General features: G+C 52.8%; 2 protein-coding genes across 4 annotated transcripts in view; both read left to right on the forward strand.

Annotated features, from left to right (window-relative positions):
• ADAM11 (ADAM metallopeptidase domain 11) overlaps window positions 1–3,504 on the forward strand; it is a 31,654-nt gene extending 28,150 nt beyond the window's left edge. Inside the window, exon 26 of one of the 3 annotated variants that reach the window (XM_077314104.1) lies at window positions 2,870–3,504. In XM_077314104.1, the coding sequence (XP_077170219.1) occupies window positions 2,870–2,891 (22 nt within the window). In that variant the 3' untranslated portion in view covers window positions 2,892–3,504. Of the gene's footprint in view, window positions 1–565; window positions 1,316–2,869 lie in introns of those variants that run through there. The other 2 variants (XM_077314103.1, XM_077314106.1) reach the window with 2 other exon arrangements.
• A 12,064-nt stretch (window positions 3,505–15,568) lies between these two features.
• The window catches only part of SCN4A (sodium voltage-gated channel alpha subunit 4), a 37,211-nt gene continuing 27,269 nt past the window's right edge, over window positions 15,569–25,510 (forward strand). Inside the window, exons 1-9 of the mRNA XM_077314242.1 lie at window positions 15,569–15,877; window positions 16,861–16,979; window positions 17,343–17,432; window positions 18,304–18,432; window positions 19,428–19,519; window positions 20,399–20,701; window positions 21,546–21,609; window positions 22,364–22,505; window positions 23,526–23,738. Coding sequence (XP_077170357.1) covers window positions 15,608–15,877; window positions 16,861–16,979; window positions 17,343–17,432; window positions 18,304–18,432; window positions 19,428–19,519; window positions 20,399–20,701; window positions 21,546–21,609; window positions 22,364–22,505; window positions 23,526–23,738 — 1,422 coding nt within the window. The 5' untranslated portion in view covers window positions 15,569–15,607. The remainder of the gene's footprint in view (window positions 15,878–16,860; window positions 16,980–17,342; window positions 17,433–18,303; window positions 18,433–19,427; window positions 19,520–20,398; window positions 20,702–21,545; window positions 21,610–22,363; window positions 22,506–23,525; window positions 23,739–25,510) is intronic.

The raw sequence follows: 25,510 nt of genomic DNA on the forward strand, positions 1-25,510 counted from the left end.
ATCAGTCTTAGAATCACGGAATCAGAGTAGGAAGACAAGGTTTTCTCTTGACTCCCGGAGTGAAGAAACTCCTGACTTTATATATAAATAAACCCAGGAAGGAATCCAGAGGACAGAGGGGCTTTCTGCTCCCCTGTCTGGTCTGTGGTGGCCCCTCTGAGCTTAGAACAGGCACCTTCCAAGAAATATTTATTTCCAAACCGTGTCCTGCTTGTTCTCCCCCTCCTCAGATTTAATCTAGGCACGAAGCCCTCTATTCATAACTTATCTTTCTCGAAGACGTAACAATGAGAACACCAAAGAAACATTAAATGCTAGAGCCGTCCAAAGCAAACGCAGGTTTTCGTATGTTTCCTTGTTCACACTATGCCTTTTGCCATCTACCAAGACCACTCAGGGACTCCAGAGAAGGGTCACGTTTCCAAGCAAGCAGGACTGACTCATCCCAGAGGAAATGCCTCTGGCTCTTTTAGTCATGTTAAGGGGTCATTCCACCCGCCTTCACCTTGCATGGGTTCTCCGCTCTGCCCGCCCACTAAACTGCCCCCTTGCTTCTTTGTTTCAGGTCGGGAGGGGCTTAGCCCCAAATCCTCCCCCTCTGCCTTGTGCAGCTGGGGCTGTAAGCTCTCCGTGGGGTGGGGAGGAAGGGAGACGTGCCTTTCTTGCCCCTTCCTGGTCGACCAATAATCAGCCGCCCAACAAGTCTTCCGTTGCCTCCTGGATGGACACGCGTGGCAGGGGCGTCCTCCTTGGCGGGGGTCTCTGGTGCTGCACAGACTTGTGGGGGCAGACCCCACTGGAGGACCACCCTGGGCTGATTGGCAGCTTCCCAACTGCACAGAGACATCTCCGCGTAACCTTTTTTGGGAACGGCACAGGAAGGGGATGCCGGGTCCACCCCTAGAGGACTGCAATTGTGCCTCGCTTTGCTCCCACCGCCAAGGCCTGCACCAAGCCCCAATCGGTTCCTGAAGAAGCCACGTGGCACGTGGGCATAGAAATACTCCTCGGCTCAACTCCGTGGCTGGAAGACGCGTGGGCCCCTTCCACGGGGAGCAGACCAGGCATCGGGGGCCACTGAGGGGCACGTGGACTCGGCCGAGCCTGTTTCCTGCTGGGGCTTCCCCTCCCCTCGGGGTCACCTCGGCTGCTGATGGCTTCCCGCAAGCATCCTTTGATCAGGGATTTGTCCGCTTTTCTGCCCGGGGAAGGAGATGCTGGCTGCCTCGTGGCCTTGCAGGCAACCGTTCCTCCTCCTGGGGGGGGGGGAAGGTCAGGGTTCCCTTTGTGCCACCCTCTGGTCGTGCTTCCTCAGCTTGGGTTTGGGGGGCGGGCGGGTGGGGAGGGAGGGAGATCCCCAGAGTAGCCACAGATCCCCTAAATCTGCTCAGGTAAGAGGCAACATAGATGTCAAGAGTTCCACGATTAGAACTTTCCGTTTCTCCTGTACGTTTTTGCCATGTGTGCAACTGACAGCTGGAAGCAACGGCAGGCAGGGAAAGAGTTACGCCCAGTCCATTTCCAATTCAGATTTGGGAATTCCTGGGGGCTGGGGAGGGTCTGATGCTGAAGAGCACATCCTCCAAGCAGCCATTTTCCCCAGGGGAATGGATCTCTGGTCAGGTTGCCAGCCTCCAGATGAAGCCTGGAGATTCCAGACCAACAGCTGAGCTCCAGGCTACAAACATCAATTTAGCTGGTGAAAAGGATTGCTTTGGAGGGTGAGCTCTGGCCATTATGACCCCCCCCCTCCCCTAAGATCCGTTCCCATCCCAAATCTGGCCCTCCACTGGCTCCCCCCCCCCCAAAAAAAAACCAGGTATTTCCTAACGGCTGGAAACCCTAAATGTTCTGAGATATCTCAGACCCCACTTGGAGGTGTGGACCTCTCCATTATAAAGCTCTCCTTGGGGAGATCTAGGAAGAGTTTTCCTGCCCCTCATCTAATGCAGCTCCTAGAGGTGAGCAGGCCTGGAAAGGTTTAAGAGGACCTTCCCCACCTCTTCCTTCCCTTCCCCATTTGGCATCCCATGTCAGCTATTGTAGGTTGAGATCCATGTTTGCAGGTGGCCTTTGAGACAAGAAAGACCTCATGGAGTACAGTCATTCCCCCCTCCCCCACGCAGCCTGCCCCAGAAGATAGTTGACCGTCCGTGGGAAGGAATGGTTTTCCGAGCTCTCCTCCTCCGGCCTGGTGCTTATTCCAGGCCCAAGAGATTGGGGGGGGGGGGATCTCCAGGCATCGGCAGCAAATGCTTCAGCAGTAGGAAAGCTTCATTCCCTCCTAATCCATCTCCTCCCATTTAACCAGTGCCTTTAGTTTAGCCGAGACTCCTGCTCATGTAGCAAAAGGGTCATTCTGCCAGAGACCCAAAGTCATGCTGTCGTTTACCCTTTCTCGTGCATGAGCATGGGAATTGTAGTCTATGGACCTCTGGAGAGCCACAGTTTGGCTACCCCTGCTTGGCCATCTCCCCACGGACTGCCCCTGGCCCTTTGCTCCAAACACACAGCCGAGGCTGGGGGGTTGTAGCTTCCTTGGGTCCCTACCGCTGCTGCAGACCGAGATACAATACAGGTAAGGTGGTGTTTTTAAATGATCTTTTTTATTTTTGGCTTGGTTTAAGCGGGACCAAAGTCTGTTTGCGTTAGGGGCAGGCCCTTCGGCCCGGTGATTTTATCCCTGGGCACGGAACGGGTCTGCTGTGAAATTATTTGGGGACAGGGTTCTCCGCAGCATGACTGCCGCGTGTGAGTGTGTGTGCGGTTGTGAGGTGTGTGTGTCTTGTGGAGGGAGGCCGTGTGAGCCAGCGTGCAGCGGCCGGCCTTGGTCGATGGGGACTTGACCCGTTTTTTAACATCTGCACAGTAGCAAGGACCAAGGCTCCTAAAAGGGCCCCGACCAAGCAGGGCGGAGGAGGCGGAGGGAGGGCCGGCCGGCCAGCCTGCCTGCTGAGGAGAAGAGCACAACGGCGCTGGGAGAGGCCTGCTTTGCGCCACGCCCGTCCGCGGATCCCGCCAATGCTCGGCGCATCTCCGACTGTGATTTCCTCGGCTTGTACATATCTCAGGGGCTCCCCCAGGAGAGGGGCCTGCTCTCACACCGTGCTTCTCACACCGTGCTTCCGTCGCACACGTTGAATGTCAAGGCTGGGCCTGTCGGGGGGTCGGTCGGCGCCCAGCCCACGGGAGAAAGGACTCAGGTCTTCCGCCTGAGCGAGAGCAGCCAAGGCCTTCATGTTTTGCGTTCTCTGCTACGCTGCTGTGCACATCTTCACCGGAATGTTTGCTGAGGTCCGAGGCGAGACTTTCTTTTTGGCCCTCCCGTTGACCTGGGCATCTCGGGGCCCTCGGTTCAAGGAAGGACAGCGGAAGGTCTGAACACATTCTATGAAACGCATTTGAGTAATCCTCGTGTTTGCTGCCAGGGAACGGAAACCTCGGAGACATGTCCAGCTGCCATACTCTCAGACCAAATTAAGTAAAGCCTTTCTTTGTTCGACACTCACGGTCTGCCCGCTGCCTCTTTTGCTCTGTTAGCTTACAGGGGCCTGATGTGGAGACCCCCGGCCAGCCCCATCCGGTCAGATCTCGGGAGCTAAGCAGGGTTGGCCCTGGCTAGGATGTGGAAGGAACGCCATGGCCGGGACGCGAGGGGGCAGGCCGTGGCGAACCACCTCCAAACATCTCTTGCCCGCCCACCAGGCAGGCTCCTGGCTGCTTTGCACACATGCGGCAACAACAGGGTGGGAGTTACCCACACAATAAAGAAAACCTGTGTCTGAAACAGGCAAATCTTAAGTTGCACTGAACAAACTTGCTTGCTGTCTTCCGCTTAATTTTATTTTGTTTCCCGGGGCACACAAAGCGATTGTTTTTTCCAGACAGCTTTCATCCATGGTGGCCACGATAAAGAAGACGCAGGATGGATGCTAAAGGGGACCTTCTAAGAGTCCTACATGCTCTCTTTCAAGGCTTCTCATGTAACCCTAACTGGAACCCAGTGCAGACACGCACTCTTCCTCAGTCCTGCGCTCTGTGCATGCCCTCGAAAGCTCACGCCTTGAATAAATCTTTGTTGCTCTTGAAGGTGCTGTTGGACTCTAGTTTTGTTGTGCTGCTTCCGACCAACGTGGCTCCCCACTTGAACCAGTACGGACTCGAGAGAGAACGCGACGCTCTCAGAATGTGTCTTCAAAGGTTCATTTCCGTGCAACTCTTGCAAATCGGACGCCCTCTTTAGCACTGATGGTTTCAGACTAAGGTGTCTTTACAGTGGCCACTACTGATGGAAGCTGTTTGGCAGAAACGATCGTCTTGCCTGTCCCTGCCAGCAAAATAAATTTAAGATGACATCAAGCAAGCAAGCAAGCAAGGCTGTTAATGTCATCGTCAAACAGACCCATTTTGGACACCGTTTTTCTGCATTGTGTTGGGGCGATACACACACGCCATGTGATAAATGAATGGCTCCCTTCCTTGGGAGCTGAGCTCTTGCAAGGGCATTGTGTGTGTGTGTGTTTGTGTGTTTGTGTGTGGGTAGGGGGTCCTATTTGAGCAGCCCAGAGGCAATTGCAGAGGGGGGTTGCACAGTGTGTGGAGATAACACCACAGACCAGGACTCACGGTGCCAGAGAGTCCATCCCTATTCAACATTTTTTATTTAACAAAAATATTATATTCAACAATTTTTAAAGGTTTTTTTAGTCACAGCGCACATCAGGTTATTATAAGTGGGGTCCTGTCTTAAATGTCACACGGTAACCTGTGCGAAGATCTTGCACACTTTGTCACACCGGACTTCTGCGGCCCTTCGACACTCGAAGAAGGAAGCCAGCCAGGTCGGCCGGGCAGGACCTGTGGGAGACACATCCATGCTGAGATCCCTCGATCAATTCATTGTCTTTGGTGGTTTCCTTTTGGGTTCAGCGGCAGTTCAAGGAATCTGAATCCATTGGGCAGAGATGGGGGGGGGGAGAGACAAGCAATCCACAAGGAAGCCAGAGGAGGGCACTGTGGCCCCACATCTTTCTGTGGGGCTTGGACTGTCGGTGTAGCAGTGGGGGGGGGGGTGAGCAGCAGCATTGCCTCTGAGGAGGGGGACCGGCCCTCCCCTCCTCAGAAGACACATCTGGGACCCCCCCCCAGGATATTCCTTCTGCTTTTCTCTTTTGGTGTTTAAAGAAAGTGGGCAGGAAGAGGGTCTGAGAGAAAGTGGGCAGGAAGAGGGCCTCAGAAGTCAACACAAGGCTGTCGGGGGTCCGAGACCAGGGTAAAAGGTAAGCTGTGGCCATTTAGTTCCATAACACATATAAACATGAAAAGTATGAAGGAGAAAGTGTCCTAACCATGTTCTGGAAAGAAGAGACGGAGGAGAGGAGGAACTGGGGGGTTTTGATACCCCACTTTTCACTACCCAAAGGAGTCCCTGAGCAGCTTATAAACACCTTTCCCATGCTCTCCCCTCCACATTAACCCTGTGAGGTAGGTGGGGCTGAGAGAGCTCTAAGAGAACTGTGCTGCAAGAACAGCTCTAAGAGAATTGTATCAGTCCCAAGGTCACCCAGCTGGTTCTCCAGAGTAGGGGTCTCCTCTCTTTAACCACCACGCCAGTTGTGCACGTGTCTTGCTAACTGGAAAACAAAACACTTGGTAGAATTCAGCTCTGCCTGGAAAAACCAGGCGTCCTTAAGGGGTATCCCACAGTTCCCTTGCAGTGGGGCCCCAAAAAGGCCTTCAGTTCAAAAGGAGCTTGTGGTTTTCCTTCTGCCTCGTCTCAGAGGGCTTTCAGTCTTGGCCTTAGTGGGATCCAGGCCTTAGTCTTCTCAGCCCCACTCTTCCCCTCCCAGAGCGCACATCCCTCTGCTCGGCCCTTCTGCCGGCTTGGCTCCCATCCCGTTTGCCAGTCTTGAGCAGGGAAGCCTCTTTCCCTTTGTCTGGTCATTGAGCCGTCCAGTCCCGGCTGCTCTGCAGGTAGCTACCTCTGTTCCGGAATAGGAGCCTGGCACCAGGCAGCAGGCTCTCCATGCACGTACATTCACGCCCAGCCTCCGTTATTCTCCGTTACACACACGTGTGCGCTAACACACACTCACACTCCCCTCCTTCCTGCGTGGCTGCTTGGCTCAGCAGGCAAATAAATATAACTCCGTTGTAGATAAATGATTTTTTATTTTCAAAATCTTACCATTCCACGTTCATTTTAAGAGCCCTTAGAGTTACGTGTTTATTTTTTGACGTATTTAGCGTAAGGTGTGTGTTGTGTAGCCGGGAGATCCAGGGCTTGTCTGGCAGCCGGGCAGGGGGGGGGGGGGTTGCTGGTGGTCTACGGCTTGGCCCTTGGTGTTCCTTGGCGGCCACCCGAATCCTTGAAGGTCTCCTCCCCCCCCCAAGGTCTGTGGGATCCGGCTTGCCTGGCCTATCCCGGGCAGGGCAAACAGTCCGTGGGACACGAATGACTGGGACTCTGCTACCGGCCCACCCTTCTCCCCCGATGCACGCGTGGCTGAGGTCTGTGCGAAGTGGGGGTGGGCTCTGCAGGTGTGTTCAGGCCGGACCCTCTCCCACCTTGCTCTGGGCCGCTCCTTGCCTGGTGCCTCCTGGGGAGGCTGTACCACCCCCCCGACACGACAAGATGGAGCTGCCGAGTTGCAGGAACCTCCTGACACTTGACCGGCTGCCCAGAAGGCGAGAGCCGGAGCAGAGAGAGGGCGATACTACCTGAAGAACCCTCCGGTCCTCAGGTTTCAGCACGGCCGGCCGTCTGACGGCCGCAGCTGTTCTGCCAACAGGCAGCAGCCCGCCTGCCCGCCCGCCCGGCCAGCCGGAGGCTCCCTCATTTGGAGAATCTCGGAGGGGAGTGAAAAGCGGGACCCTCAAAGGGCCTTTCCCGGGGACTTGGCTCTTCCCGTCGAACAGTAAGTAGGTGACGGAACCCCCCAGGCGCCTGCCCCGCCGGGGACGGAGGCTCAGAAATGCCTCTGGGCGCTTTTGCCTTCCCGGGGAAGTTGAGTCTGCTGGGCCCCATGCCCCCCCCCCCGCCCCCCGAATTGATTTGTATTGTTGCTTATTCCTGCTGGGCTCTGCGTGGCTGCTGGGACACCTCTGGCAGAAGATCCCGGATCCTTTCCCCCCTCGCTAAAGCCTGGTGACCCCAAACTCCCTTCCGGGCCCGAGCCTTGCGAGGGAGAAATGCCCGTGAAGCAGAGGCCGGGGGCTGGCGGGTGCGAGTGTCTTGGGTGGGTTACGTGGGGGCCATAAGCTACGCCGACAGGCAGGGCCGCGTGACCCAGCCTCGTGACGGCTCTAGGATGGGGCCTGCAGCGGTGGCTTTCCCGCAGGGCACGGCTGCCAGGCAAGCCAGAGGGTCCCGGAGCCCATCTCCTTCGTGCTCCAGGGGACGGTGAGAATCTTGGCTGGGAGGCCAGAAATGCCCCCAGCTCCCTCGGCCTTCTTCGAGCGCTCTAAATATAAACCCAGGCCAGGCGACACGGGGGTAACACGAAAGGACTGTGAGCTACAACTCACAGGGGGGGGAAATTCAAGTTGGGTTTTGACCCGATATAGAAATACCCCCAGAGCTTTGAAGTGCGGAGACGCCATGCAGTCCTTCTTAGGCGCCCCACACCCGGGGGTCTTTCTCACCTAAGAACCCAGCAGTGGTTTGTTTATCCAGTCTGGGGTCATGGTTAACAGCAGTGGTGGTGGCTTCTCACCTGGAGAGCCGGGTTTGATCCCCCACTCCTCTTCCGCCTGCAGCCAGTTGGGTGACCTTGAACCAGCCACAGTCCTGTTATAGCAGTTCTCACAGAGCTCTCTCCATCCCACCTCCCTCACAGGGTGTCTGTTGTGGGGAGAGGAAGGGAAGGCGAATGTAAGCCGCTTTGAGACTCCTCCAGGTGGTGAAAAGCAGGGTGTGTGTGTGTGTGTGGGGGGGAAGCTCTTGTTTTCTTCTCTCTGTTCATGCTCAGAGACACTGCCCTGGGTGTCATTTACCACACGGGTTCCAAGACTGAGGCCTGACACACACACAACCACCCACCCCCCCCTTGAGATTTGACTCTCGGAAGCACTCAGCAATGTGCAAACAGAAGCCCCAGTTTCTGGCCTGTAAAGACCTGCCATTCTTTTGACACCTGTGTTCCTCAGTTATTCCTTGGCACCCTCCCTCTCCCACAAACATCTTCCGCGCTTAAAGTAGAACGGGTGGGCAAGGGCCTATTTTCTACCACCCAGCAGTGGAGGGCATGACTGTTCCCTCCCCCTTGGCTCCCTTGTGAAGGAGAGATACAGTTTCGGCATATTGCGCAAGGCGCATGATGCTCCAAGCAAGGACACACTGTTTTTAAAGCTGAACCACTGATGCAACCTCCCCGAGGGGAGGGGCGAAGACAACTCTTATGTGAATTTTTGAATTATTTGTTTGGTCTTGCCCGCTATGCCATGATGTTTTCTCTTATACTGATGTCGAAACAGGGATTGCATGGAAACCCCGGCTGTTTTGTAAGAGGCATAGGATGAATTAATGAATTATTGGTGACTCTTAAGGTTATATGTTTCTTTAGTACAACAAAATTTGAGTCCAGTCAGGCACCTCTAAGACCAACAAAGATTTATTCAGGGTGTGAGCTTTCTTGTGCAAGCCCACTTCCTCGGACAATGGAACAGGGAAGCATAAGAGTACAGATATAAGGAGAAAGTGATTTAGTACCAAATTAGTAAATAGCATCACAGCATCCGAAGGGCCAGTATGATCATTCTTTGCTAGAAAAGCAAATCAGTCCTTTGGGTTAAATTGTCCTTCACAGAAACACTGGGGCAATAAAAATGGGAAGTTAGTGATTGATGGCAGACACTTTCCCAGTTGTGAAAAGAAGGAATTAAAGTACAGTATTTGCTGGCGTATAAGACTACTTTTCCTCCTGAAAAACATGCTTCCAAGTGGGGGGGTCGTCCTATACGCCGGGTGCCCTTCAGTTGGGATAGACAGAGCTGCCCATAGTGGCCCATAGTACTGTAATATAATGTAACAAACTCTATATTTTGAGTGGAAATGTTGGGGGGTCGTCTTATACGCCCAGTCGTCTTATATGCCGGCAAATTAAACAAGTCACTTTTAATTACTTCTTTTCACACCTGGGAAAGTGTCTGCCATTAATCGCTAACTATTTACATTTTACTGCCCAATGTTTTTTGTGAATGACTATTTAACTCAAAGGACTGCTTTTTGAGCAAAGAATAGACATACTGTATATTTGGACTTATGAGGCTGTTTACTAATTTGCTACAGATCTACTCTCTCCTTATATCTGTACTTTCATGATTCCTGTTCCATTGTCTGAGGAAGTGTGTCTGCACATGAAAGCTCACGCCTTGGATAAATCTTTGTTGGTCTTAAAGGTGCCTGATTGTCCTCAAATTTTGTTGTGCCGCTTCAGACCCACCTGGCTGCTTCTTTAGTACTGCTTTAACACTTGTGCATTTAGTTCCTGGTCTTCTTTTGTGTTGTCGGCCAGCAGTCTTAGCGAGATGAAATTTGGGCACAATTTGTTCTGCCCCCAGGAAGGTTGTGAGGTGATGTGCGGCCACCGCTGCTTCTTAAACCCGCGTTCCGGATGGGTCTTTTAATACAGGCTCTGGTTTCACCTCCTGGGATACAATTCCCAACAGCGAGCAGCAAAACCAGCTTCCCTCCGGGTGTTGGATAATCTGGGAAAGTGGAAGGATGTCCTTTGTGCAAATTTCAGAGCAGGAAATTGAAAGGAATAACGTGTCCCGTTTCCCTCTGTGGTTTTGATGCGCTCTGCCAAACAGCCTTGGGTCCCCGGGGACCTTTTCACGGGTGGGGGAAGCCTGCCGCTGCCCTCAGTTTCCCACCCGCTGGCCACGATGAGGAGAGGCGTCCTGGGTCCAGGCCTCCCGGCCTGCCTGCTACTTCCACCCTCAGCTGTAAGCGAGCTTGCTCTTTGGCCTGTTGGGTTGCCGGGCAAGAGACGTTCAGAGGTGGTTGGCCATGGCCTGCCTCACATCACGGCTTACCCTGCCAAGTAGTAGCAAGGCTGAGCCCGCTTAGCTTGCAAGGTCTGATGGCCTGGCTTTCTGGGGCTTTCCACCTTGGGTGCCCTGCGGGAGTTTACCTATGTAGCTGTTGACACAAGAGCTAGCTTGATGTAATTGCTAAGAGCGGCAGCTTCTAAGCTGAAGCTGGGTTTGATTCCTCATTTCTCGACATGCAGTTGGCTGACTGATCTTGGGCTAGTCACAGTCCTGTAAGATCTGTTCTCACAGAGCAGTTCTGTCAGAGCTCACTCAGCCTCACCTACCTCATAGAGTGTCTGTTTTGGGGAGAGAAGAGAAGACAATTGTCAGCCGCTTTGAGACTCCTTCGGGTACTCTGAAAAGTGGGGTATAAAAACCAACTCTCCTTTCTTTTTCTAGCAGTTGAGGGGCAGATCCTTGGGTTTCTGGGAACATGCAGATTCCCACATTTATTGTCCCTCTAATAGAGATGCCAGCCTCCAGGTGGGAACTGGGGGGGCCCTGGAATTACAGCTCATCTCCAGACTACAGAGATCCGTTCCCCTGGAGGAAAGGGCTGCTTCAGAGGGGGGACTCTCCTTCCTCTTGTGGCTTCAGTTTCAAGCTCCCTTGATGAACCTCCCCATAGTCCCGTCAAACACATTCTTCCCCACCTGTGCCAGCAGGAATTCTTTTAGAAAACCTCCTCCGTCGTCCCAGAGTCCAAATAACGGAGCAGTTCCATTATCTTCAGCTCCCGACTCGTTCCTTGAAGAGAAAACCACTCATGTCCCCTTTCATTTCAGCTGCCCCCCAAGATACTCATAGCCAGCCCTTAATACATGCCGTTGTGTTCACAGCCGTGTTGTGGGGGACGATCCATAGGGGTGATGGATTTGTAATTGATAATCCCATGCCCCTCAGCAGAGAGCCACCGAGGAGCAAACAAAGGTCTTCCGTCCAGCAAAGAAGTTCTGGCATAGCTTCAAAGTGGAGGTAGAGCCTCCTAAAACAGGGGTAGTCAACCTGTGGTCCTTCAGATGTCCATGGACTACAAACGCTGGCGGGGGCTCATGGGAATTGTAGTCCATGGACATCTGGAGGACCACAGGTTGACTACCCCTGTCCTAAAACACTTCAGAGGCTGGACCAGTGATGGAGACTCTCTCCTGCCAGTGAGGAAAAGGGACCCTGATTGTCCCGGCCGAAACTCACTGGGAGAGCGCCCGGGCGGCTTGAACGGTTTCCATTTGCTGACGGTAGATGTGTTAAAACAGAGCTGGTCTAGATCCCAGACAGGGATGTTGACAAGCGGGCTGTGGCTCCTTGGCCAGGAAGTTCACGAGGAGACCTCTGGACTAGAATAGAATAACAACACTGCTGATCTCTCTTTAGACTTGGGCCTTAGGAAGCAATTTTTGGCTACAGTTTTGTACGGTGCTCCTGAGCTCCTCTCTAGACCTTGACGGGCTTCAGGGCCAGACTCTGGCTCCAGTGTAGCCCAGGGGATAGTGGCCAAGAGGGGGAGAGTTTCAAAATATTTAGGCACAGTGGGGTGGGTTGCTACGAGGTCCGGCCCCTGGGAATTCGCGTCTCAAGTTCCCAAGGGTTTTGATGGCAAAGGAAGTCCCTAACATCAGCTCTGCAGACAAGGGGGCTTCTCAGATCATGAGCCAAGAGCAAAGGTCAGGAGGAAAAGGGGAGTGACCCGTGTGGGTGAAAAGCAGGCAGGACTGAATGCAAGCAGGGAATCAGGGTAAGAGAATGTGCAGGGCCTCGGGGAAACGGAAGCCATGGAGACCCACTTTAGACATGCATTTTACCTTGTACTTTTCAACCCACCTGAACTGCAGCGACTGAGCATTGGTAGCAAAAACTCAGGAATGGCCTTTCTCATGTGGATGCAATCATGCAGGTGAAAGGAGAGCTTTTTGTTCAGCCATCCTTCCCTGCAAGCTGTCCGCTGACTTGGTGTGATGCAAAGTCCTTTTGGACAGGGTGACCTACAAGTCCGATTCTACTTATGGTGAATAGGGACGTGTGTTCATTTTGGGTAAAATGTTTTAAAAACTCCAATCGATGCTGATTCAGAGTTTCCCATCAAGTTTCCCCCCAAAATGATTCTCTGGTGTGATTCGGGACCCAAATCACAAAAGCTAAAAGAACTTGCGGATGTAATTTCTCAACCTGTCTGTTATTGTTGATAATTATCAGATAATTATCGGAGAACAGGGAAGTGCCAGAAGATTGGAGGCGGGCAAATGTTGTCCCCATCTTCAAGAAGGGAGAAAGGAGGACCTGGGTAACTACCGACCCATCAGCTTGACATCTATAGCTGGCAAAATTTTAAAACAAATAATCAAACAGTTGTTCCTTGAGCAGCTAGAGCGGATGGCTGTAATTACTAATAGCATGGCTTTCTCAAGAAAAAGTCATGTTAGACTAACCTTATCTCTTCTTTTGAGAAAGTTACTACCTTGCTGGATGCTGTGGACATAGTATATCGTTTGCTGGTTTTGATTGTATTAACAAAATCTTGAGAATCTGGAGACATAGTTTATCTCAATTTCAGTAAAGCTTTTGCTAAGTTTCCGCATGATACCCTTGTTGACAAGTTGTTAAAATGCGGTCTGGATCCTATTACTGTTAGGTGGATTGAGAACTGGTAGATAGATCGCGCCCAAAGGGTGCTTGTAAATGGTTCGTCATCTTCTTGGAGAGGAGTGATGAGTGGAGTGCCTCAGGGATCTGTCCTGGCCCTGCGTAGTTCAACATATTCATAAATTATTTGGGTGAAGGAACAGAGGGGATGCTTATTAAATCTGCAGGTGATACCAAACTGGGAGGGGGAGCAAACACAGCAGAAGACAGAATCAGGATATAGAATGATCTTGACAGGCTGGAAAACGGGGCAGAGGGTAGAAATGTATAGGTGGCTATTTTCAAAAGGTATTTGAATAGATTTGGATAGAAATATTTGGATGTTTGAAGGGGCTGCAGTTTAAGCAGAGATTATCATGTGTCTGCTGAGCTTCCTTTTATTCATCTGCTCCAGACCTCAGGAGCCACAAGCTACCATGAAGTAGATAGCTCGTATTAGTGAGTCAATCTATGGTGCATAGAACAGGCAAATATTCCAGAGTTTTTTAGTCCTGGCAGGACATGAGAGGAGGCTGGATCCAGCCAGCTTTCCTGTTCCTTCACTTACCAAAAAGAAAAAGGCTCTGCTGGGGATCACGGGATACGCATGTCCACAAGCCTTCCGGAATGGGCACTGTCAGAAGGAAGGAAGGAAGGAAGGAAGGAAGGAAGGAAGGAAGGAAGGAAGGAAGGAAGGAAGGAAGGAAGGAAGGAAGGAAGGAAGGAAGGAAGGGAGGGAGGGAGGGAGGGAGGGAGGGAGGGAGGGAGGAAACCAGGTGAGATGAAGTGAGAAAGCCACTCATTGCATCTAGGGCTGCCAGCCTCCAGGTGGGACCCAGGGATTCCCTGGAATTACAACTCACCTCTAGACTGAAGAGAAAAGGGCTGCTTTGGAAGGGGGAGGGCTCCATAGCATTATGCTCCATGGAAGTCCCTCCCTGCCCCAAATCCTGCCCACTCCCCGCTCCACACCCAAAGTCTCCAGGTATTTCCCCACCTGGAGATGGCAACCTTAGCTGCAGCTCTTCTTTCCAGAGGTCAGATGTGACCAACGACTAAACCAGGGAGGGAAATGTGAGCAGAGTGCTCCGGTCTCCCCATCGTTTCCTCGACCAGATTTAGCTAGATGCGTAAGTTGTTGTCGCTGGCGATGCGCAGGGGGCCTGCTTGCTGACTGAGCCGGGCGGCAGGAGCCGTGCCAGCGGCCAAGCTGTCCTAAGTGCGGCCGAATCCGTTGAACTAACAGACAGAGAAGAGATTAATTTTTTATCTGGCCTAATGAGCTTGGAGAGTGGTTGGGGAAGGGCAGAGGAGGGCGGGCAGGGGAGAGGGCCTCTGTGTAGATCCAGCAGGCAGGCCGTGGGGCCGAGCCCGGCTTCCTGCCTCCTCTTCCCTGGGAGGAATGACCTGAGTCATCTTGTTGCTGAAACTCTACCCCTCCGGTGATGGCCCCGGGCAGCTGGAGAAACAGCCAAGTTGCAAAGGGGGCTGCAACATCTCTACCTGTCCACTGCCCCGCCGGGATAAGGATAACGGGGGGCGGGGGGAGTAATCAGGGAAACGGCAGGGAGGGTTAAACACACACCCTGAACACATGTTATTTCTCTCGAGCTCCCTGCACCCTTTAAAAGGCACCAGCAAGAGGTGATTCTGGACCTCTCGCATCCTTTGTGGCCATCAGCCCAATCGATGGACAAGCAGGATAGAGAGGAGAAAACGGGTCCACCTTGCAGAGATCCTCAAAATTAGTAGTGTCTTCCTATGAATAGTGGGATCATTATGATTAATCTGTTCTTGGCAAGGATATGGTGTTGCAAATGTTCAGCCAGGATCTTTAGATCTCTCCAGATTGCAAGGGATCTCCATCCAGCGGAACTTGGTGCCTTTAGAGAACTTGGCAGCTTTGGGAGGTGGGTTCTGTGCCATGATACCCTGCTGGGGGTCTCTTCCCTCCCCAAGGCCCTTCTCTCCTGGCCCTCATCCCAAATCTCCAGGAATCTGGCAGTGACCCTATTCCAGGCACCCATATTTTTAATCTCGGGAGATGTTGCTTCTCTCCTCTGAAGACCACTAATCAGCTCACTGTGTGGAGCGGAGAGCCAGTGTGCTCTGCATGAAGGATGCATTTTCCATGCGCCAGTGGCTGATGGTGACCCCCACTGTGGAGCGTTCAGGGCCAAATATGAGCCGATGCAGTTTGATCTCCCCTCTAAGTATTAGAGCCAGCTTGGTGTTGTGGGTAGGAGCAGCGGGGTATTCAAAAAACAGCTCTTCTTCTTTAGATTGCCAGCGTGGTGTTGTGGTTAAGAGGGGTGGCTTCTAATCTGGAGAACCGGGTATGGTGCCTGACTCCTCTTCTGCGTGCTGCCAGCTGAGTGACCTTGGGCCAGTCTCAGTTCCCTCAGAGCTCTCTCAGCCCCACCTCCCTCGCAGGGTGGTTGTTGTAGGGAGAGGAAGGGGAGGCAATTGTAAGCTGCCCTGCGACTCCTTCGGGGGAAAACAAAGTGGGCTACAAAACTCAGCTCTTCCTCCTGCTTAGATTCCCAGCTCTTCAATTCAGTCTCCAACCGCTGGCGTGGCTGCAAACAGAACTGAAGCAAAGGTTATTCCGAGTTTATGGGGAGAGCAAGGAACCAAATACTGGGCTCTAACCCGGTCCCTTTGAACCAGTTTGTGCCCAGGGGAGAGAATGTAGACTGGCAAGTTGGCTGTTGCAATGTAACATTTAAACCCCCAATCACCAATGTTAAAACCGGCATCAGGGACACCCTGGAGGGCATCCGAAGTGAAGTAGCAGCAGAATGGTCAGAATGCGTCGGAGCCCTGAGTGACTCTGCCCCGGCCCACTGGGTCACGTGCAAAGTGACAGGCTGCCCGCTTTGTCCTTCCGCAGCCTCCCCGCCACCCCCTTGTGAGGCCAGGCCGAGGGGGGCCGGAGCGGGATGCCAAGATGGTCGTCCCGCCACACATCCCCGGTCCGGACTGCCTGCGGCCGTTCACCCGCGAATCCCTGGCGGCCATCGAGAAGCGCATCGCAGAGGAGGCGGCAGCCCAGGAGTCCAAGAAGCCCCACGAAGAGTCTCTGGAAGAGGCTGTGGAGCTCAAGCCCCGCAGCGACCTGGAGCAAGGCAAGAGCCTTCCCATGATCTACGGGGACCCGCCCACGGAGCTCCTTGGGGTGGCCCTGGAAGAGCTGGACCCCTTCTACAAGAACCAAAAGGTGAGTGCGGAGAGGCCGGAGAGAGCGGCACCGAGGCCGGCCTTGCAAGCCAGCCTGAGACGCATAGTCCAAATTAGGACCCTAATCAGGACCCAAAAGCATGATGAGCTGAGAGCCCATGTGATAACTCACATTATGAAGGATCACAGTCACTGAGGAAGTTTGGGGAAACGGGATATCATTTCCCTAGGAACCTGTTTGGATTGTGATTTATTTCTCTTATGATGGTTTTGGATGATTTACAAAGTTTTGAATCATTATCAAAAGAAGAAATAAAAAGATCCATTATTGATTTGGAATAGCCTGGACAATTCCTATATATTTTTTGGGACTGGACCTGCCCAGCTGCCACCCACGCCTCCCATCCGTACGCACAGGGCTGCCGTCAGCACCCCCCGCGGGGCACGGAGACGGCTTTCTGGGAGTGACGTGATGGAGCATCAGCCGCCAGGGACCTCAGCGGGCGACACGCTGACTTTGGGGCAAAACTGATCTATGGTGGCGCTCACTTCTAACCCTAGAGTTTTGTCCCCCAAACCAATGTCACCCTCTGATAACCCCAACATGCCAGCATCACTTCTGAGTGACATCAGCAGATGGCATTAAAATTAGACAGTTAGTTAGGCCTCTCCCCCTCTTTCTATACAATTCCCCACCCCTCTTCTTAGAAAAGCTGTTTTATTCTTTTGAGCAGCTTGGTGCTTTCCTCCTTCCTTGCATATTTAAATTCTGCCAGCATCCTCAGCAGGAGTGACACCGTTGCTTCCCTGGAAGCCTGTGATGGGCGAGGGGGCTCTGCTGCAGAGAGGCCCTCCAGAAACCCTCGGCCCTGCCCGGTGCCCTCCCTCAGTGTATGCCGAGGCATTCCCAAAAACATCCCCCAAATTTGTCAGGCAGCAGACGTCATTGATGCCTTCAGAATAGAGCTTGCAGTGGGGCTTGAGGCTGCTTGAGCCCTCTTTCTCTCTCTCTCTCTCTCTTAGACGTACATCCTCCTCAACAAAGGGAAGACCATTTTCCGGTTCAGCGCGACCCCTGCCCTCTACATGTTGGACCCATTCAACATTGTGCGGAGGGGGGCCATCCAAGTGCTGATCCATTCATATCCTTCATGCTGGTTGGGGCCACGCTGTGGGGTCTACGGAGGAGCTAACAGTGGGGGGGACTTGCGATTTCTAGAGAATAGCGATCTTGACGGGGATATCGGTCTCAACCACCCCAGGTTTTGCAAAGGTGCTGCTCACAGTGGTAGGTTCCGGCCACGCTGAGCTGCAAGCACATGATGTCGGAGTCATGTAGCAGGGAGAGCCCGAGCCAGAATTATGAGCTCGGCCTGTCCAGTCCCAGGTCCCTCGCTGCTCTGAATCCCGCCCACTCCTGGCTTCATCCCCAAAGCTCATCAAACAGGTTTCTCATTTAAAAAATCCCGGTCAGGCCTGAGAATCTTTCCTTAACTTCCTTCCAAATTATTCAGCATGTTTATTATGATAACCATCTTAACCAACTGTGTCTTCATGGCCATGAGCGACCCACCATCGTGGGCCAAGAATGTGGAGTAAGTATTTCTTCCATCTCCCGCTTCCTGCCCTCTGCGGATGCTTTTCCTGGTTCTTCCGACTTCAGCCCGAAGAAGGAAGGGATTCTCAGAGGAGCGGCCTGGGTGGGCGACACGGCCACCCACCTGAATCTGTGTGCAGTGCTCTAGCCATTGTCTTGGAGCGAAGTCTGAGTCCTGGGCCTAGTCTGCATACAATAGATAATGCACTTTCAATGTGCTTTTGCGGCTGGATTTTCCTGTGTGGAACAGGAAAATCTACTTCTAAAGTGCATTGAAAGTGCATTATCTCTTGCATGCAGACTAGGCCCTGGGGTACCTTGAAGACCAACAAAGTTTTGATCTAGGTGTGAGCTTTCATGTGCAGGCACACTTCCGCTGACCTCAGACCCATTCTGCACACACTGGATAATGCACTTTGAGTTTGCTTTTGCAGCTGGATTTTCCTGTACAGAACAGGAAATTCTACTTCGAAAGTGCATTGAAAGCACATTATCTAGCGTGTGCAGAATAGATTGAAATTTTGTTCCACTTAAAGGTGCCTGACTGGATTCCAGTTTTGTTCTGCCACTTCAGAGCAACACAGCTATGCACCTGAATCAGTCTAGTCATTATATTATTTGGGAACTATTTTCAATTGATGGGGGAGGGCTGAGAGGTGTTGCTAGGTTCCTTGTGCATGCTTTTAAATAATCTTAGCTGTTTCCCTTTATCCACAATCCCACCCGCCGATGGTTGAAGGGGCCGGGCATGAAATAAGTAAAATAAACATTGCTTCGAGCAAGTTGAAATGCCATTCTCTAAGCGACGTCTTTACGTGTCGTGATTCTTTCCGGCTTCCCTCCCCCTCCCCCTCTTTCCCCGCCTGCAGGTACACCTTCACAGGCATTTACACCTTTGAGTCCATGATCAAGATTCTTGCTCGGGGATTTTGCATAGACGGCTTTACATTCCTGCGGGACCCGTGGAACTGGCTGGACTTCAGCGTCATCGTCATGGCGTAAGTTGGGTTCTGGGTTCAAATGGGGGGCTGGCTGCATTTCCTCTGGATGGGGGCCCAAGTTGTTGTAGAAGTCAAGGCTTTCCCCTGATGTTGCCTCCTGGTTCTGGGATCCAGAGCTTTAGTGCTTCTGTACCTGGAGGTTCCTCTCCATCACCATTGATAGACTCGTCCTCTATGAATCCATCTGTGGCCATCATTACATCCTCTGGTAGGGAATTCCATAGTTTTATCACTCACTGTCTAACGTGGTCTTAGGTTAGGACCTTGCCCCTCTGTACAGGTAAGGGATATTGTGGCTTGGGAGCATCCCTGTAACATCCAGAAGGCCTGCAGATATAAAAAGACGGGGCTATTTTTGCCGTGGGTTGGGCACCCCACTATGCTCCCACTCCCTGGCATTTGTAAATAGGGTTCTCTCAGGGACCTTGCCTTCCCTCTACCCACAGTGTGTGTGCGTGTGTGTGTGTGTGTGTGTGTGTGTGTGAGGGGGTCTGAGCCCATGGTGCCTGCTTCCTCAGGGACTTGGACGTTGGCCCAGGGCCCCAGAATTATAAACATTGCCCCTACTCTCAAGAAAACTTGCCCAGGGAAGTCCTGCCACTTGGGGAAGTAAAGCTACAGGTCAGCATCTCGTTCATCCTCATGAGAAGATGTAGCGCACTTTCAGCCAACCCAAAAACTAGTTAAAGGTGGTTCGTTGCCCTTTTTTATCTCTGGGCACCGGAGAGAGGGCCGAACCAGATGCCTTAGACCATTTCTGCACATGGACACTCCTTTGCAGTGGCATTCTTAAAGAACTGCTGAACAATGCAAAACTTTCTACAGAAAGAGTGGATCCAAATTTCACGGTTTCTAAATCCCCCTTTTGAATGATGTTTTTCTTCGGATCATAACTTTCAGTTTTCCAGTGAAGAATTCCTGGGTTCGAATTTGGTTGCCTGACTCTGCATCTTGCCTCTTAATGACGGGCCGTCTCCTCTGCTCTTTTCTAGTTATGTCACGGAGTTTGTGGATCTGGGCAACGTCTCTGCTCTGCGGACGTTCCGTGTCCTCCGGGCCCTTAAAACCATCACCGTTATTCCAGGTGAGCGATGCTGGGTGGTCAGGGACAGTCGTTGGAGGTTGACTTATGTGTGCAAAGCAGGCTTCTCCCAGGGGTGAGTCTGCTCTGCTGCTTCCTCACCCGGACCCTTTTATTGGAGAAGCCTTGAAGCTAAGATCTCATTTGCATTTTGCTCCAGTTCCTCCTCCCCCCTCCCTCTCTTTCTCTCTGTGTATATATAAAATCTGTAGAGCAGGGGTAGTCAACCTGTGGTCCTCCAGATGCTCATGCACTACCATTCCCATGAGCCCCTGCCAGCAAAAGCTGCAGTAGAGCATTTTTTTTTTTGTCCTCATGTCACAGAGGATTTATGGAAACCCCATAAAGCAGGAGCCATTCAGAGGAGATTTGCCTCCTCATCACAATCCTGGTATTCCTTGGAGATTAACCTGTGCTGACCAAGGCAGAGAACATATAGCCAGCCCAAATATCCCTTTGGGAAGGAAAGGGGAATCCAAATGACCAAACAGAAGTGACAATCCAGAAGTTGCTCAAACTGAAGATTTAACATTCTACTCCCTTGAAAGTAGCTCTTCGGGGATATTGGGAATGAGGGGTCTTTTAGGAGCGCACGGGGGAATAATTTCAAAGCATTTATCAATCTTCATATCGGTGTTAAAAGATCCCCGTATTTCCGATGGGCGCAATGTCATGATTTTTAAATTACAAGAAAGAGTCAGTGCGGAGAAATGAATGGGCTCCCCAAACCAGTTAATGTGACAGCTGCAGCGAACTTTAATTCAAAATATTATTCCTCCCTTCCTTTAAAAAAGCCCCACTAGCCAAAGTGTCAGAAGCCCCCCCCCTTCTCTCGTTGCCGGAACTAACTCAGTGCCTCTCTTTCCCCCGCCCCACCGGCAGGGCTGAAGACCATCGTGGGCGCCCTGATCCAGTCGGTGAAGAAGCTCGCCGACGTCATGATCCTCACCGTCTTCTGCCTGGCCGTCTTCGCCCTCATCGGCCTGCAGCTCTTCATGGGCAACCTGAGGCAGAAATGTGTCCGGTGGCCGCCCCCCAACAACGGCACCTTTCAAGAGGACGTCTTTGGGCTGGGCGGTGACCCCTTTGGCAACGGGACCCTCGGCACGCTGGGAAACGCCACTCTGCTTAGCAACGTGACCGTCAACAGCACTTTTGACTTGCACGAGTACATCAACGATGAAGGTAACTCCGAAGATGAGCGTTGACTTTTCTCTTGGCTCGGAGCAGGCGTGGAGTACTTGTTTGTTTTTGAGCACATGGGCTGCCTGCAATGCAGCCAGGAGATCCTAAAGTTGCCTGCCAGCCAGGCAAGAGACGTTTGGAGGTGGTTTGCCCTTGCTTGGCTCCGTTCTACGACGCCCCTCGTGTTCCATGGAGGTCTCCCATCCAAAGAGGCACCACCAAATTGGTCCCGGGGCATCCAAGCAGCTGGGAGAGTGGCTGTGTTCTCTGACCCCATCCTGCTTGCTGGGTGTGCCCTGAAAGGGTGTGTGAGTAAGCACAGCTATTCTCAGCCGCTTTCGACACGCCATGCCCCGAGAAGCATCCTGAGTTGCACTCCGGCCAGTCTCTTCGGAGAGGGAGGCCTTTTTCTTAGTTTACATTTCACACAAGCCGAGACCCTTAAGGAGACAGAGACCCCTGTCGTGTTGGTTGCCATCTGGCCTGGGGGAAATGGTCCTATCCCTTTAATAAGCACACAAAGGGAAGTTATTTATTTCCTAGGTGGCATTATTCCTTCACATTGAAAGCTCCACCTAGAGCAGGAATTCCCATTGCTCCAAAGTCTAAACTCCTTTTCTCCCTTTCTCCCTTTCTCCCTTTCTCCCTTTCTCCCTTTCTTTCTTTCTTTCTTTCTTTCTTTCTTTCTTTCTTTCTTTCTTTCTTTCTTTCTTTCTTTCTTTCTTTCTCTCTCTCTCTCTCTCTCTCTCTCTCTCTCTCTCTCTCTCTCTCTCTCTCTCTCTCTCTCTCTCTCTCTCTCTCTCTCTTTCTTTCTTTCTTTCTTTCTTTCTTTCTTTCTTTCTAGCCAATTTCTACTTCCTGGACGGTGCTCTGGATGCTCTGCTCTGTGGGAACAGTTCTGATGCTGGGTGAGTGAGGTCTGTCTAAGGTTGCCAGCTCTGGGTTGGGAAATGCCTGGAGCCTTTGGGGGTGGAGCTAGGAGTGGACAGGATTTAGGGCCTCGGTGGAGCATAATGCTAAGGAGTCCAATCTGCACAGCAGCCCTGTTCTCCAGGGGAGCTGATCTCTTTGGTCTGGAGATGAGCTGTAAGTCCAAGGGATCCCCGGGTCCCACCTGGAGATTGGCATCCCTGGTTTTGACCGTGGCCTCCCCCTTTTGGGATGAGGAGGATCCATATCTGGGGAGGAGGGCGTATGGCCTTTCAGTTTGGTGTCGTGGTTAGGAGTGCGGACTTCTAATCTGGCATGCCGGGTTCGATTCTGCGCTCCTCCACATGCAGCCAGCTGGGTGACCTTGGGCTCGCCACGGCACTGATAAAACTGTTCTGACCGAGCAGGAATATCAGGGCTCTCTCAGCCTCACCCACCCCACAGGGTGTCTGTTGTGGAGAGAGGAAAGGGAAGGCGACTGTAAGCCGCTTTGAGCCTCCTTCTGGTAGGGAAAAGCGGCATATAAGAACCAACTCTTCTTCTTCTTCTTCTTCTTCTTCTTCTTCTTCTTCTTCTTCTTCTTCTTCACTTGGGTCTCCCACAGTCCATTTGGATCTGCTTCTGATCCTGGGCATACTTCTCTTTGATACAAATTGAGGCCATGGACTTTCCAAGGGGGTGAGGGGCCGATGCTTGCTGACATCCCTTTTCGCCCCTTGTGCCCCACGGCAGGCAGTGCCCAGAAGGCTACGTCTGCAAGAAGGCTGGTCGGAACCCAAACTACGGTTACACGAGTTACGATACCTTCAGCTGGGCCTTCCTGTCGCTCTTCCGCCTGATGACTCAGGACTACTGGGAGAACCTCTTCCAACTGGTAGGGCTCTGGGCTGGAAAATTCCGGAGGATTTGGGGGGTGGGCCTGATGGGGGTGGGGTCTGGGGATAATGCTATGGAGTCCACCGTCCAAAGTGATCTCTGTCACTTCGAGAGGAACTGAAATCCCAGGAGATCACGGGCTGCCCCCTAGTTCAGATCCACCTTCTTATGGCGCTGTGGTCGGCCCCGAGCCTTCCAGGAGACTGTTTCTCATCCTGTGGGCCCCAATCCAACAAAAGCCTGCCAAAGAGGCCCCTGGCTTTTGCATTTGTATCCATTTGTCACTGTTCCATGAAAATATGGATTCGTAGGTCAGCGTCCCGGAAAGGCAGGGAACACTAGCGGGGGTCATGATGGGAGCAGCCAATGGGAAGCCATCTCCGAATGTCTCTTGCCTGGCAGCTGGACAATCTTAGGCTCTCCTGGCTACGTTGACACCTGTGCCGTCCAATCTCTCGCCATCCATCCCCAACCGGGATGGGCCAGGCAAGGCTGATCCTGTCAGATCTAAGCAGGGTCACCCTGGTCTGGTTTTTGGGTGGGAGGCCTCCAAGGAACGCTAGGAGGGTCATGACCCAGGGGCAGGCAATGACCAACCACCTCCAAACACCTCTCCAGAGGACCAGGGTCCCTGATGGCCCCATGTGGCAGGCCTGCTCAAATGCATTTTGGAATTCTGGGGTTTCAACCATGATTAAATGCGCCTCTGAGTATGCGTAGAAATGCATAGTCCCTCTAGAAAGACTTGGGCCCATTCTGCACCTCTTGGATAATGCACTTTCAATGCACTTCAGAATCAGACTTTCCTGAATCAGGTCACTGGAAGTGCATGATCCAAGATGGGTAGATGGGCCCTAGTGTCAGAACCAGGCTTTCAAAGGTCACAGTAGTAGCTCAAGAGAGTGCCCTTGAGCATGCACAGAGTATTTCTGAGTAAGCAAAGGGAGTTCTGGCAGCTGGACACCAGGGCTGGCTTCCAGGTCAGGAAGGTGACGGGTGTGACTCTTCTCTCCCACAGACCCTGCGGGCGGCCGGGAAGACGTACATGATTTTCTTCGTGGTGATCATCTTCTTGGGCTCCTTCTACCTCATCAATCTGATCTTGGCCGTGGTGGCCATGGCCTACGCCGAGCAGAACGACGCCACGATGCTGGAGGAGCAGGAGAAAGAAGCCGAGTTCCAGCAGATGTTGGAGCAGCTGAAGAAGCACCAGGAGGAGCAGCAGAGGCTGGTGGGTCCCTTTCTGCTCCTTCACCAGCTCCGAGGGCCAGGCCAGAAGAAGAAGAAGAAGAGCAGGTCTTTTCACTGCCTGGAGGAGTCTCAAAACAGCTTCCAATCGCCTTCCCTTCCTCCCCCCACAACAGATGCCCTGGGAGGCAGGTGGTACTGGAAGAGCTCTGAGAGAATTTTTCGGCAAGAACAGCTCTAAGAGAACTGTGACTGGCCCAAGGTCACCCAGCTGGCTGCATGTAGTGGAGGAGTGGGGAATCCAACCCAGTTCTCCAGTTGGAGGCTGCCGCTCTCAACCATGACCCCACGCTGACTCTGGAAGGTGGATGTTGAATGTCATCGCCCCTCCCCCAAGGGGTCTGGGGCAGCCCTTTGCTTCTTTGGGGCATGAAAAAGAGTCCTGGAGAGACCAGGGACCTTCCTGACACTCCGTTTAGGAGTTGGGCAGACAGCAGCGAAGACAGCTCACGGATCAAGCGGTGCTACTTCAGCACCCTGAGCCTGTGTGGGGTTGCGGATGAGAGCGGAGGACTCTAATCTGGAGAGACAGGTTTGGTTTCCATTCCTCCTCCGCAAGCAGCTAGATTGGGTCAGTCCCAGTTCTCTCAGAGCTCTCTCAGCCCCACCTACCTGGCAGGGTGTCTGTTGTGGGGAGAGGAAGGGAAAGAGGGCTACTAATGCAGCTGGAAGGACGGTTTCCCCCAAGGCCAAGATAGATTTGCCACCCCAGGTCTCCATGCGAGAGTCCAGTGTTGTGCTGTTGAGAGTGTCATGGGGCTGGATTCCCGTCGCCCTCCGCAAACTGGGGTGCTGGTTTTGAGCGGCTCAGAAGTGCCGGGCGAGTCCTTCTTGTGCCGGCTGGTGTTTGCTCGGGCTTCAAGCAGGCGTGGTCGCATTTTGGTTGTAAATGCCTCCTTGATATGCCAATGCCTTCTGTTTATCTGGCTGGTGGGCGAGCTTTGCCCCTTGGCGTTGGTCTGCTTGCAGGAGGGGCTGAGACTGAAAAGGGACACCGGCGAGGGAGCGGGTTTCGTTTCTCCAGTTGCGCTTGGGAGGCGTTGGCATGCCAGGCGATGGGAAGCCAGCTCTCTCCACCTTGGAATCCGGAGCGCGAAGCTCTGAGCCAGCACTTTGCGGCTCAGGCCCTGGTGAGTGACGTGGGAGCGCCCTCCGGCCCCCGGGCCTTGTTTACCGGCAGCGGGGCAGGGCCTGGGAGTCCGCGGGGCTCGCCTTTCGCTTCCTGGAGCCCCACGGAGCCGCTGAATCCGGACAGATATAGAACCTGACCGGCCACCTGAAGCAGGGGAGGCGGCCGAGAGGGCACGGGCAGGCTGGGGCCATGGGGCAGAGCTGCGGCCGAAGTGGGGCGAAATACCAGCTCCCGAATGCAACTGTGGGGCAGCCTGCCAGACTATTTCCCATCTGTCCCAGGAATTTGCGCTGCGGTCATCAAGCAAACATGCAAAAGGCCGCACCGGCAATAGGACAGCCGGCGTGGAGCACTCCAGAAAGGCATCATGTGTAGTTTGGTGTGCAGGCCAATCAGCATCGCTCATTTCTTTCTAAGCCCGCAAAAAACCCCTCCAGTGTGCAGCAGAGACATTGCTGGCCATTATTATTATTATTATTATATTTATATTTATACCCCGCCTCCCCCCGAAGGCGGGAGGCTGAAGGAAAGAAGGAAAGAGAAGTAGTGCTGTTATGGAAGAAACCTTTATAATAGTAATAATAATAATTATGATTGTCATTATATATTAATAATCATGATAA

The sequence above is a fragment of the Paroedura picta genome, chromosome 16 (genome assembly GCF_049243985.1).
Source record: "Paroedura picta isolate Pp20150507F chromosome 16, Ppicta_v3.0, whole genome shotgun sequence".
NCBI lineage: Eukaryota > Metazoa > Chordata > Lepidosauria > Squamata > Gekkonidae > Paroedura > Paroedura picta.